Source organism: Bidens hawaiensis, unplaced genomic scaffold, assembly GCF_021521415.1.
Source record: "Bidens hawaiensis isolate Kalapana, Puna unplaced genomic scaffold, B.hawaiensis_p1.1 tig00025939_1, whole genome shotgun sequence".
In the NCBI taxonomy this organism is placed as follows: Eukaryota; Viridiplantae; Streptophyta; class Magnoliopsida; order Asterales; family Asteraceae; genus Bidens; species Bidens hawaiensis.
Window position 1 is genome coordinate 129,050 of NW_027494161.1, and position 11,854 is coordinate 140,903.

An 11,854-nucleotide genomic window follows, 5' to 3' on the forward strand; every position below is an offset into this window, starting at 1 on the left:
CAGATGTCCAACATCGGCACTTATGATGGTATATCCGACCCAGACGATCACTTGAACAGATTCATAGCGGGGGCAACCGTCAGCAACTGGACGGAACCCACGTGGTGTTATATGTTCCAGATGACGCTGGTTGGAGCGGCCAGGGCGTGGTTTGATCGTTTACCAGTCCACCACATCTATGATTGGGCGGACTTCCAACACAAGTTCAGCCAGCACTTCAGTCAACAGAGGAAATATACTGAAGAGCAGTGGACGATCCTCAACTGCGTTAGAAAGGAGGATGAATCTTTACTAGACTTCATCACTCGCTTTAACTCGAAAAAGCTGAGTCTGGGCACCATAAGCGAAGATCTTGTTCGCGCCGCTTTCATCCAGGGCGCCGAATACCCAGAGCTTATCCGCACGTTGACGGGTAAAGACGGCATGCCATCCACATGGGATGCCATCATGACGGCGGCCAAGCGCTTTGCCGAAACGGAGAAGCAACTGGGTAGGGATCTTCCCCAGAGTACAAACCTCTACACGCAGAGGACTAGAGAAAACAACGTCCGGACCGCCCGGCAAAACAAAAAGAGGAAGCTAGGTATTTGGCAGTCAAGGGTAAACTTTGACACCTCATCCAGCTCTCGCCCTCTAGTAGGCGGAAGGGATAACACGCACCCATCAAGCCGAAACACCCGGTGGACGCCACTCACCAAAAGCGTCACGGAGATATTTGCCACCGAAAAACTACCATGGCCAAAAGCTCCAATGGTCCGGCAGCGACGTAACGCGGATCAGAGCAAATCCTGTGACTTCCACGGGACAAAGAGTCACACCAATGAGGAGTGTACATCCTTGAAGGATATTGTTGAAACATTCGTCAAGGATGGAAAACTTACACACCTTGTGGCATCAATCAAGAATGGAGGAAGGAATGATAACCGATACAAAGGCAACGGACGAATGCCCGTTGACATCAGCATCCACATGGTTCATAGTAACGTCAGAGGAAGAAAAAGACGAACAACAGAACCATGCGCGTGGAAGGAAGCTGAGGTGCGCTTCCCGCGAGTGCCAGGAGGACCCAGCAAAGAAGGCCCTATCGTCATCAAAAGCCAGCTGGGGCACTACATCACTTCCCGCACTCTTGCTGACAACGGCGCCTCGTCAACGGTTATTTACAGGCAGTTCTTCGACAAGCTAGACCACGAAGACAAGGAACGCCTGGAAACGGTCTACGGCTCGATGGAAGGGTTCGACGGCAGCACAAACACCCCCCTGGGTATCCTATCTTTCCCCGTCATTCTCACGGACAGGAAACACTCCCGCACAGAAGACGTGGACTTTGTCGTAATGAGGAAGCCACACCACACATACGACATTCTATTCGGGAGAGACGGGATGGCAAGATTCAATGCCGTGGTATCTTCAGTCCACGGCATGATGGGATGGCCAACAGCTGAGGGTGTAGCGATGATCACCGGTATTCCCCAGGTATGCATCGCATCTGTCTCATCAAAACCCAAACCAAAGATGGCTAAACCAACCATCACCGAACCAGAAGAATGGGCCTTCAATGGCAAATACCCTGACCAATCTGTTACCATTGGCCCAACAGTCACTGATCCTATGCGCACCTTACTCAAACGCTTACTACAGAAAAACGCTGACATCTTCGCGTGGACACCAGCTGACATGACTGGTGTACCTCGAAGTAAGGCAGAGCATAAACTCAAGTGTGACCCGGCTTTTACGCCAGTCATACAAAAGCGCAGAGTAATGGGGGCGGAACAAGCTAACGCGTGTAGAACCCAAGTCAAGGAACTCCTTGACGCGGGCCTCGTACGCGTTAGCAGATATCAAACATGGGTTGCAAATCCCGTCATGGTACCGAAATATAACAAACAATGGCGCATGTGCATAGATTTCAAAGACTTAAACAAAGCATGCCCCAAAGATTGTTACCCGTTACCCGAAATTGATCTTAAGGTAGATTCGTTAACACCGTTTCGCCTTAAATGCTTCCTTGATGCGTATAAGGGGTACCATCAAATCCACATGGCCGTTGACGATCAGGACAAAACCGCATTTCGGACGCCCGATGGCACATTTTGTTATCAAATGATGCCATTCGGACTTAAGAATGCCGGGTCCACATACCAACGCCTGATGGACAAAGAGTTTCATGCCCAAATTGGGAGGAACTTGGAAGTCTACATGGATGACTTGGTCATCAAAAGCCATGAGCCAGAAGCGATGTTGAAAGACATCGAAGAAACTTTCAACACGCTCAGAAAGATGAACATGAAGCTCAATCCGAGCAAGTGTTCCTTTGGGATGGAAGAATGGAAGTTCTTAGGAGTCATTGTTACTAAAGATGGCTTCAGAGCGAACCCTGAAAAGGTCGAAGCCATTATCAAAATGGAATCACCTACTACCATCAAGCAAGCTCAGACACTGAATGGACGACTAGTCGCACTTAACCGCTTTTTGGCAAACCATGCGGATAGATCATTCCCATTCGTGTCAACATTGAGAAACTGTTTAAAGAAAACGCACTTCCGCTGGACACCAGAAGCGGAAGCAGCTTTTCAGGAAATTCGGTCACGCTTGATCGAGTTCCCAACGCTCACAGCACCAGAAGCGGGGGAGGAATTAATCCTATACCTTTCCGCCACAGATAGAGCAACCGGGGCAGTCCTGCTAGTAGAGCGAAAAGGCATCCAGATGCCAATCTACTATGTTAGCCGTGTCCTAACAGACGTAGAAACCCGGTACTCTACCCTGGAAAATTAGTATTAGCACTTGTACAGGCTTCACACAAGCTAAGACGATATTTCCAAGGTCACCCAATCACCATTCTCACCAACTTCAAACTTGCAAACGTTCTAGGCAAACCCGAATTGTCGGGACGCCTAGCCAAATGGGCAATAGAATTGGGAGAATACGCGATAAAGTACAAGCCGAGACCAGCCATAAAAGGCCAGGTCTTGGCCGACTTTATTACAGAAGTCCCTGCTTCGCGGGAGAAAGAGTGCCAGGAGGAGGCTCAACCCTCTCCAGCACAGGACATCGATGATGTCTGGCGACTCTACACTGATGGAGCAGCCAGCAACGAGGTTCAGGCGCAGGGTTGAAACTAACCAACCCAGCAGGCCAAGAATACACTTACGCTATTCGACTGGATTTTCCAAGTACGAATAACGAAGCGGGGTATGAAGCATTCTTGGCCGGGCTGAGAATTGCGCGTAAGATGGGAGTGAAAAACTTGGAAGCCCACGTGGATTCCATGTTAGTAGCCAACCAAATAAACGGGACGTACACGGCCGTGAACGACACAATGGCCCTGTACCTCGCACAAGCAAAAACCCTTATGCGCGATTTTAACGATTGTAAAGTCATACACGTCAAGCGTAGCGAAAACAAATCTGCGGATGCGTTAAGCAAGCTTGCATCATTAGCCTTCACCCACTTGGGAAAGGACATCCGCATTGAACTCCTTGGAGCACCATCAGTCCCGCACAAGGAAATCTGTGTCATCCAAACCGGCACAGAAACGTGGATGACACCAATAATAAATTACCTTGCGGCGGGTATACTACCAGAGTCAAAAACACAGGCAAGAAAAATACGCTGTAAAGCACTGAACTATCAATTCATCGATGACATCCTTTACATGCGTAATTTTCTTGGCCCACTCCTAAGATGCGTGGACAACCAAGATGCTGGCTACCTCCTAAGGGAAGTGCACGAGGGCATCTGTGGGGTACACGCAGGTCCACGCGCTGTTGTAGCTAAGCTAAACAACGCGGGATACTTTTGGCCGGGGATGCATACGGATGCGCTGGCATACATCAGAAAGTGTAGGTCTTGCCAACTCTACGCACCCAACACGCATCGCCCGAAGAATGAACTTGTTCCAGTCACCTCTTCATGGCCATTTCAGAAGTGGGGCATCGATGTGACAGGCCCATTTCCCACAGCAGCAGGGAACGTTCAGTTTCTAGTGGTAGCCATCGACTACTTCACCAAGTGGATAGAAGCAAAACCCTTAGCCCAAACAACCGCAAAACATATCAAAAAATTTATTTGGGAATTTATTATCTGTCGTTTTGGACTTCCCCATAATTTGGTGAGCGATAACGGCACCAACTTTGCCGACAAGAAGCTACAAAAGTGGCTGGAAGAACTTCAAATCACCCACACCTTTACCTCAGTGGCGCACCCGCAGGGTAATGGTGAGGTGGAAAGAGTAAATAAGAGCATCGTCGATGGCATAAAGAAAAAAGACTATTGGAACACAGATCCGGCTGGGTGGACGAAGTTCCACACGTCCTTTGGGCAAACAGAACGCTGAAAAAGGCAAGTACGGGAGAAACCCCGTTCAGCCTCACTTATGGCACTGAAGCCATGGTCTCGGTCGAAATTGGTCTACCCTCACCAAGGGTCTTGATTCAGCCAGAAGACAATGATGCAGAAAGACGGTTAGACCTTATGCTAACCGAAGAACGCAGAGACTTAGCCGCAGCGCGTGAAGAGAATTACAAGCGACAAATGCAAAAATACTACAACACGCGGGTAAAACTCTGCAACTTCAATGTAGGAGACTACATATTGCGTAACAACGAGCCTTCGAACCAAGAGCGCCCAGGAAAGCTGGTCCCGGTCTGGGAAGGACCCTACATTATCAAAGAAGTTTTGGGAAAGGGCGCATACCGGCTCGAAAGGCTCGATGGCACCCCTATCCCAAGAACATGGAATGGAGCTCAATTACGCAAATGTTACATGTAGATCAATTCCAAACTTATAAAGAAAAGGCCTAGAGCCACTTCTAATGGAAATGATTCTCCTTTATCACATTGTGTTGATAGCCTTACCTTTATACATATGAACTTTCCACACTGATATGCCGGTATTCACCGCATAAATAAGTGGGAAAGTAAGTCGTTGCGTGTGGAAGGCGGCAAAACCCGCATAAACACAAAAAACGGTAAAAATTTCTAAGGAAAAGATGAGGAAAACCTTCACGCAGGTCAGTTATAGGTGAAATTTGGTCATCCCACTAAATGAAAGTGACGGTCCTATCCGTACAATCATGATAGAGGAAACTGAACATTAACCTATGGACAACCACGCGTCGAAAGGTTAACTTATTCAAAACACTTAGAAAATTTCCATAAAGATGAGGAAAACCTTCACGCAGGTCAGTTATAGGTGAAGTTTGGTCATCCCACTAAATGAAAGTGACGGTCCTACCCGCACAATCATGATAGAGGAAACTGAACATTAACTATTGACAACCACGCGTCGAAAGGTTAACTTATCCAAACTATTCAAGAAATTGCTAAGTTAAACTAAAATATGCGTGAAACAAAGATTCAAAAATAAGAGGGAATATACCCCCTTACCTTGGAAACCAAGAAACCGTAAGACAAGTGCGGGTACAGTGTCAAGGCGAAACCCTTCACATACTTAGCACCTGCAGGGAATTGAAGCCAAGAATACCTTGGAAATCAAGAAACTATAATACGAGTGCGGGTACAGTGTCAAGGCGAAACCCTTCACATACTTAGCACTTGCAGGGAATTGAAACCAAGAAGGATCTTCTAGGCCATGCTTGTGGAAAGGGAAATAACATCCCCGCATAGCGGGAACGTTGAGAACTAGATTGTTTGAAGCTCCAAGATGGAATTGGTTGTTTAACATAATTGATCACTATGTCTAAAACTACCAAAACCTCGTGGAGAATCCACACAAGTGAAACTCAACGCTCCTGACTTGCGAGGAGGTTACACACCTACCCGCATCATACCCAAAGATCAAGCAGAAAAGTCGGGAATTTCTGCACGTGACATTAGGAAAACCGCGGGAAGAATCCCCACGAAAAACCTTAAAACTAAAAACCCTTTTCAAAACCCCTTGCTTAAGTCCAAAAGTTCACCTCACTTATTAACAATTCATGAGAAGAACAATGCACTGTGGGGACTTGAAGAGGTAGGTCCCAGCAGAGCCCAGTTTGAAGCGATAGACTCACCTTGAAGAGGGACGTCTGCGCAAAGACCAACTGGATCCGCAGGACCCACCATGCTCAGAGAGATGAAGACCTTATGCGTAGTACGCCAGCTGTTCCCGCAGGAAAAGCCTCCCAGTGGTAAAGTACCCCGCCTGTTCCCGCAGCTGCGGATACAAGCCATGAGGGAAGGCTACCCGCACTAATAGTAAGGCTACACGCACAAGGCACTAACTCTTAATAATTCAGTAATGTCACCTGAAGAAGGAATGAGCAAGGTGGGAATACTCCCGCCCAAATGAGCCAGTCCGTACGCTTCTGGAAGATCTTTTGTACTATACCTGCCAAGGTATTGACAAAATAGACAAGATCTGACCAAAGCAGCCCATGAACCAATCACAGGGTGACAGCTCACCGACAACAGTACGAGGAGGAGCACGCTCTAGTACAAAATGTCACTATCAGCCGCTGCCTACCCACCAACTCCCATCGTGGCACGTACACAGCCCATGGTTGGTGAAAAAGGAATAGTACACAGCCGGCCATGTCACTATCAGCCGCTGCCTACTCACCAACTCCCATCGTGGCATGTGCGTAGCCTGTAGTTAGTGGAAAAGGAATATTATACAGCTGGCTGTACCTGCTTGGAAACCTACATTCGGCTATAAATACTCCAACACCTTGGAACGGTATGGATATCACATCTTATCACATATCATCTGATATTATCTTATCTAGCTATTTCTCTTAATATACACTTATATTCAGAGCAATCTAGTCTGATTCTCACGCCGGAGGGTGGTCACAAGGAGGTACCCCCCTTCTCAGTGACGAGCTCACGGTGTCTGTTTTGCAGGTCATCAAAAGAATAACCATCTTTGCCGGACCTAACCCTCATTGAAAACATCTACTTAACCCTAAGATTATCCTTAATCTGCCGGGGTCACTTAGTGTTTCTTCAGTGGCCTTAAATCTTAGTGACAAAACCTTATAAGTAGAGCCAAACACCACTACCTGAGAGAAAGCTAGAAGTATTACCTCAACAAACACTTCCTTGTATAACCACAAATTAAATAATATGAATGGAATGACCCTTGAAGGCTTGATAATTGGATAGGAAGTTGGGCCGAATCGTTAATTTCTCTCTCCAAGTCCAAAGCTTCCAAGGGCTAATTAAGTTGGGCTGTTGATGGATCAATATATTACAAGCCTAACCAACTCACTTACAATGTTGTGCTTTTAAGAGTTAAGACCTAGTTGAAATCGTGACTTAACTCGTTCATTGAACAAATTTACACCTAGTAAAATTTCACCGGTTGAATGTGATCATAATGAATATGTTGAAATACTCATTCGATATTAGACTTATGAAATTCCACCTATATGGGAGCTTTTGACACTATTTGTACACCTGTTTATGTTACAAGTTTTATAAAATCTCACCTCATAAACATCCACTAACTATTACTCCTTCCGTCCCATTATAAGTGTTCACATTTACTTATTTATTTGTCTCATTACAAATGTCTATTTTCAAAATTTATTAGCCATTTTTCAAGTTTACCCTTAAACACACACAACTAACATTAATAAAATAATATTGATGGACCTATTTTTCAAGGGTATTATTGTCATTTGGTAATAAAAAAATTAATCATTCAATTCACCTTAAACTTTGTGTTTTTCAACCTAAACACTTATAACGGACGGAGGAAGTAACTATTATTATCCTCCGAAAATGGAGATGATCCAATATACTACTGACCCGTCATTAATCTAAATTTCCGTTCAAAAAAATAAGAAAAAAGAAAAATTCAATCAATCAATCAATCAATCATACCCAGTAAAATCCCACCGACAGCAAAGCTATAAGTACGGGTCTGGGGAGGGTGGGATGTAGGCACCACCGTACCTCTATCCAAAGGAATAAAGAGGTGGCTTTCAGAGAGACCCTCGGCTCTAAGTACATGTGTATGAAGCAAAATAAAGGAAATCAAAGTTTAATAGTTATATAAAAACTACTACTAATTATAATAATATTAATATTAATAATAAGATCACAGTTTAACAACTATATAAAAGCTAATAATAATTATAATAATAATCAAAATATAAGTATCATTGTTATTATCATTCTCATTGTCATTATCAATTATCCATTTATGCTTAAACATTTAAACCAAAACCAATAAATTAGGCAGCTCTTCCTTATCTACAAGTAAAAGACTATAGTCTATCCTATTAAATTAAAATTTTGTTTACATAAATAATCAAAAGAATATTAAAGAGTCCGAGTTGACTCAGAGTCTGACATCTGCAACTTCACCGATCCACCAATGGCGTCTTTCAACCAATCACTACTCATCACTTTAATCACACTCTCCGTCACCGTTACCGTCACCGTCACCGCCACCGCCGACATCCACGACATGCTAACAGAATACGGATTACCGATCGGCATCCTACCTAACGCCGTCGAATCCTACACACTCTCACCTACCGACGGTGCATTCACCGTCCACCTAACGCGTCCGTGCTACGTTAAGTTCGACGATCAGACCGTTTACTACAGTAAGGACATCCAAGGCAAGTTGACTTACGGATCGGTCTCTGACGTCACCGGTATTCAGGCGAAGCAGTTGTTTCTCTGGCTTAGTGTTACCGGTATGGATCTGGATACTGATTCCGGTATGCTTGAGTTTCACGTTGGAGTTTTGTCGAAGAAGTTGCCGGCGGATATGTTCTCGGAGGTGCCGGAGTGTAAGAGCAAAGCTTGTGAGCACGATTCGTACACTCAATCGATCTAAATCGGATGGTAATTATGTTTAATTTCTTTGGGCTTGTGAAAAAAAATTAAGATCGAATATTTGTGCTTATGCGTTACCAGTATTTTAGTTTAGTTTTAGTGTAATTGGATTAGCTGGCTGATCAATGTAATCATACTAAACATTAAGCAAGTTCGGGATGTGCAAAGTGCATGCTTGCTTCATTAAAAATTCATTAGAAATAAATCTTCCTCACGAAATCATACCAACTTCATGTCTCAAATTCAAAGTTTTATCCGATCAAAGTATTTTGAATAACCATTGAAATAATTTGAGAGTATCATACGATTCTCTGAATAATCAAGGTTGCAATTCCAAAATCATCAATATTATGCAATTAAGATGATCTGTTTTTTGTATGCTTTGAAGACAATTATGACTGAAAATCCCCATATTTAAGTAGACTAGGGTTCAAGATTGAAATGAGACAAGAATCAATAGAAGCTTTTGATACTAAGTAAACATTTAGGGGGTGTTTGGGATGCTTAGTTTCATGGACTCATAACTTATTAATTTTTTAAAAAGTTAGTAGGTGTTTGGGATTGCTTTATGTTGTGGAAGTTATTAACTTTTTGGAAAAGTTATAAGGAGCTAAGATAAGAAATCCCAAACACCCCATTAGTCATGTATGGATCACTTTGATTTGTGTTTAATATTAATCGGATTAAATGATTGAGCTACACGGATTTTGTTATAAGTTTAAGGGGTCAAATAGGGCTTGACAGGTTGAATGATACGATCCAAATACCGCATGAACATGTAACAAAGCCACCTGTTTGGTGAATTAGTTATTGAGGATAATGATGGAAGGCGAAGCTTTCAAAAGTTATCAACATTTTAATTTACTTTTATCTTTCTTTATATTTATATAATCGTTTTTTTTCCTTTAAATATTACTGAACCTTTTTAAGTTATTTTATAATCGAAGAATTATTTTGGTCTATTAGCTTTCGATTTTTTGAAGATTATCGATTGGATTGTCTCGAATAAAACCTATCAATTAGTTAATCTTCAAGAAATCAAAAGCTATAAGAGAGAAAAGGCCCATATATTTCATTGATTAAATGAAACTAAGAAGGTTCAGCCGTATTTATAGGAACACTTAAGGAAAACTAAGAGATAAAGAATCAACTAGCAAACAATTAACATTCAAATTTGCCAGATAAAAGTAAATCATATTTGTTGATAACTTCCGAAAGCTTCCATCATTATCTTTAATGATTAATCCACACGATGGGCGGGTTTGTTGCTTATCTGTTCATGTGGTATTTGGATCGTATCACTGAAAGTCTCATGAGTTCTATTTTTAATAGTTACAACCTTCTAACTAGTTATTTTAATAGATTAATACATTTCTGTGATCGTGATTATAATTATGAGTCTAAACCTTGATCGATTGTATATTTGTGTGAGCAAGTTTTAAAGAATCATGGATGAAGATTCTATAGCTCAAGTAATTGATGATGATTCAAATCTTATTAATACTATTGATTATTTGCAGGTTCTGGATCAAAGGTTCATTTTATGACATATATACATATTGTTTTATGATGTAAGTTGCGTATATGTACAGCTCTCTTAAAAATGTACACTAGTGTATGCATATGATAAATATGTCTCTTGCATAAAGCTTATTTCTATTGGAACAAAACTTGAAGCTTCATTTAAAATTATATTACAAAAGGTGCATATATGAGATGCATAATGAATTGAACTCTTGATAATTTGGGTTTCGTGGTAATTGCTGTCCCAACATTCACATGTTTCATCATTTTACTAACATATGTTAAAAATAAATTTTATATCTTTTATAAACAACTCTTTTGCCCTTTAGACCATGCATGATCAAAACTAGGCACATGTGTACATTTTATTTCATGTTAGTCAGCTTTTGACATTTTGCAAAAAATGGGTGTAGTGGGGAAAAAGACCCCAAAAGGCCTCTCGCCTTACCACTCACTCACAAAACCTCTAAAATTTGTGCCGCACCTGCGTTTTGTAGAAAACGCCATAGACAAAACGCTATGTCAAAAAACCGGGGAGGGGGGGGGGCGTTTTCAACCCAAAACGCCAAAATGTTGGCCGACTACGGATGCTCTAAGTAATGGGGTGGATAAAATGTCGACCAAATTTAGTGATTTTTATTTATTTATTCTGAACGCCTTAAGTGCAATTGACTTTTAACACAACCGGAACGTTTGACCGGACCAAAATAATTACATACCAATTTGACATAACCCGACCGAACGCCTTTAGTGGGTTACTACATTTACTAGGTAGTTCCCTTTTCTAGTTGTCATCATAAGCCTATTTAAAGGCATGGTTGTTATTTTTTAACTTTAACTAAGAAGAAAAATGTTCAGTTTTTTGTCTTATTTTTTTGAAGTCTAAACTGTTCAAATCTTGAGAGACCGCCGATCTCAAATCCGGCTATTAACTTTGGGCGCAATGTATCTTATATGTTGTTTAATACACTGTACACACCATAAACATTTTGCATTAGTAAAAACAAAGAATTACAGCATCTCCTGAACCATTATAATCTTTTGTCTGGTGCAAAAAAAATGTGACACCCAACTATTGTAACCACATTATAAAAGACTCTTGCGGAATTTAGGCCCATTTATTTTATTTTATTTTGTTATTGAAAAACCATTATCAATCAAAAGGTGTAACATCTATATATATTAAATGCCAATATACAATTTAACGTAAACACCAGTTTTTATAAAAATCCGACATGACCCATTCGCATTTCAGACTTTCCTTACAAAAAGAACTATTGTTTACCAAATCAAAGACCGAACTCAAAAGTGACCAAAACCTCCATCGGCACATCAACTCTTAATAAAAATGACACGGGAGTTGTATTCCAAAACACTACATATAACCATCACATATTTTTACTGTAATTAAGCAAGTAAAGAACTTATTAATGCCAAATCTCCTTTCTGTTGCCCTCCTACCAAGGATTGATCACCCCTCTTATCACCATATAAATCATTATATTATACATATATGCATTACCCACCTGAAC

The 11,854-nt window shown here is 41.8% G+C and overlaps 1 protein-coding gene across 1 annotated transcript; it reads left to right on the forward strand.

Annotated features, from left to right (window-relative positions):
- Positions 1 to 8,277: 8,277 nt before the first annotated feature.
- LOC143572496 (uncharacterized protein At5g01610-like) lies at positions 8,278 to 10,526 on the forward strand. The gene is made up of 2 exons (XM_077057647.1): positions 8,278 to 8,807; positions 10,319 to 10,526. The coding sequence occupies exon 1, from the start codon at positions 8,329 to 8,331 to the stop codon at positions 8,797 to 8,799; it is 471 nt and encodes a 156-aa protein (XP_076913762.1). The 5' UTR covers positions 8,278 to 8,328; the 3' UTR covers positions 8,800 to 8,807; positions 10,319 to 10,526.
- Positions 10,527 to 11,854: the final 1,328 nt, after the last annotated feature.

Excerpts from the sequence above, each read along its gene's own strand:
- LOC143572496 (XM_077057647.1), top strand. The coding sequence starts at position 8,329 with ATGGCGTCTTTCAACCAATCACTACTCATCACTTTAATCACACTCTCC.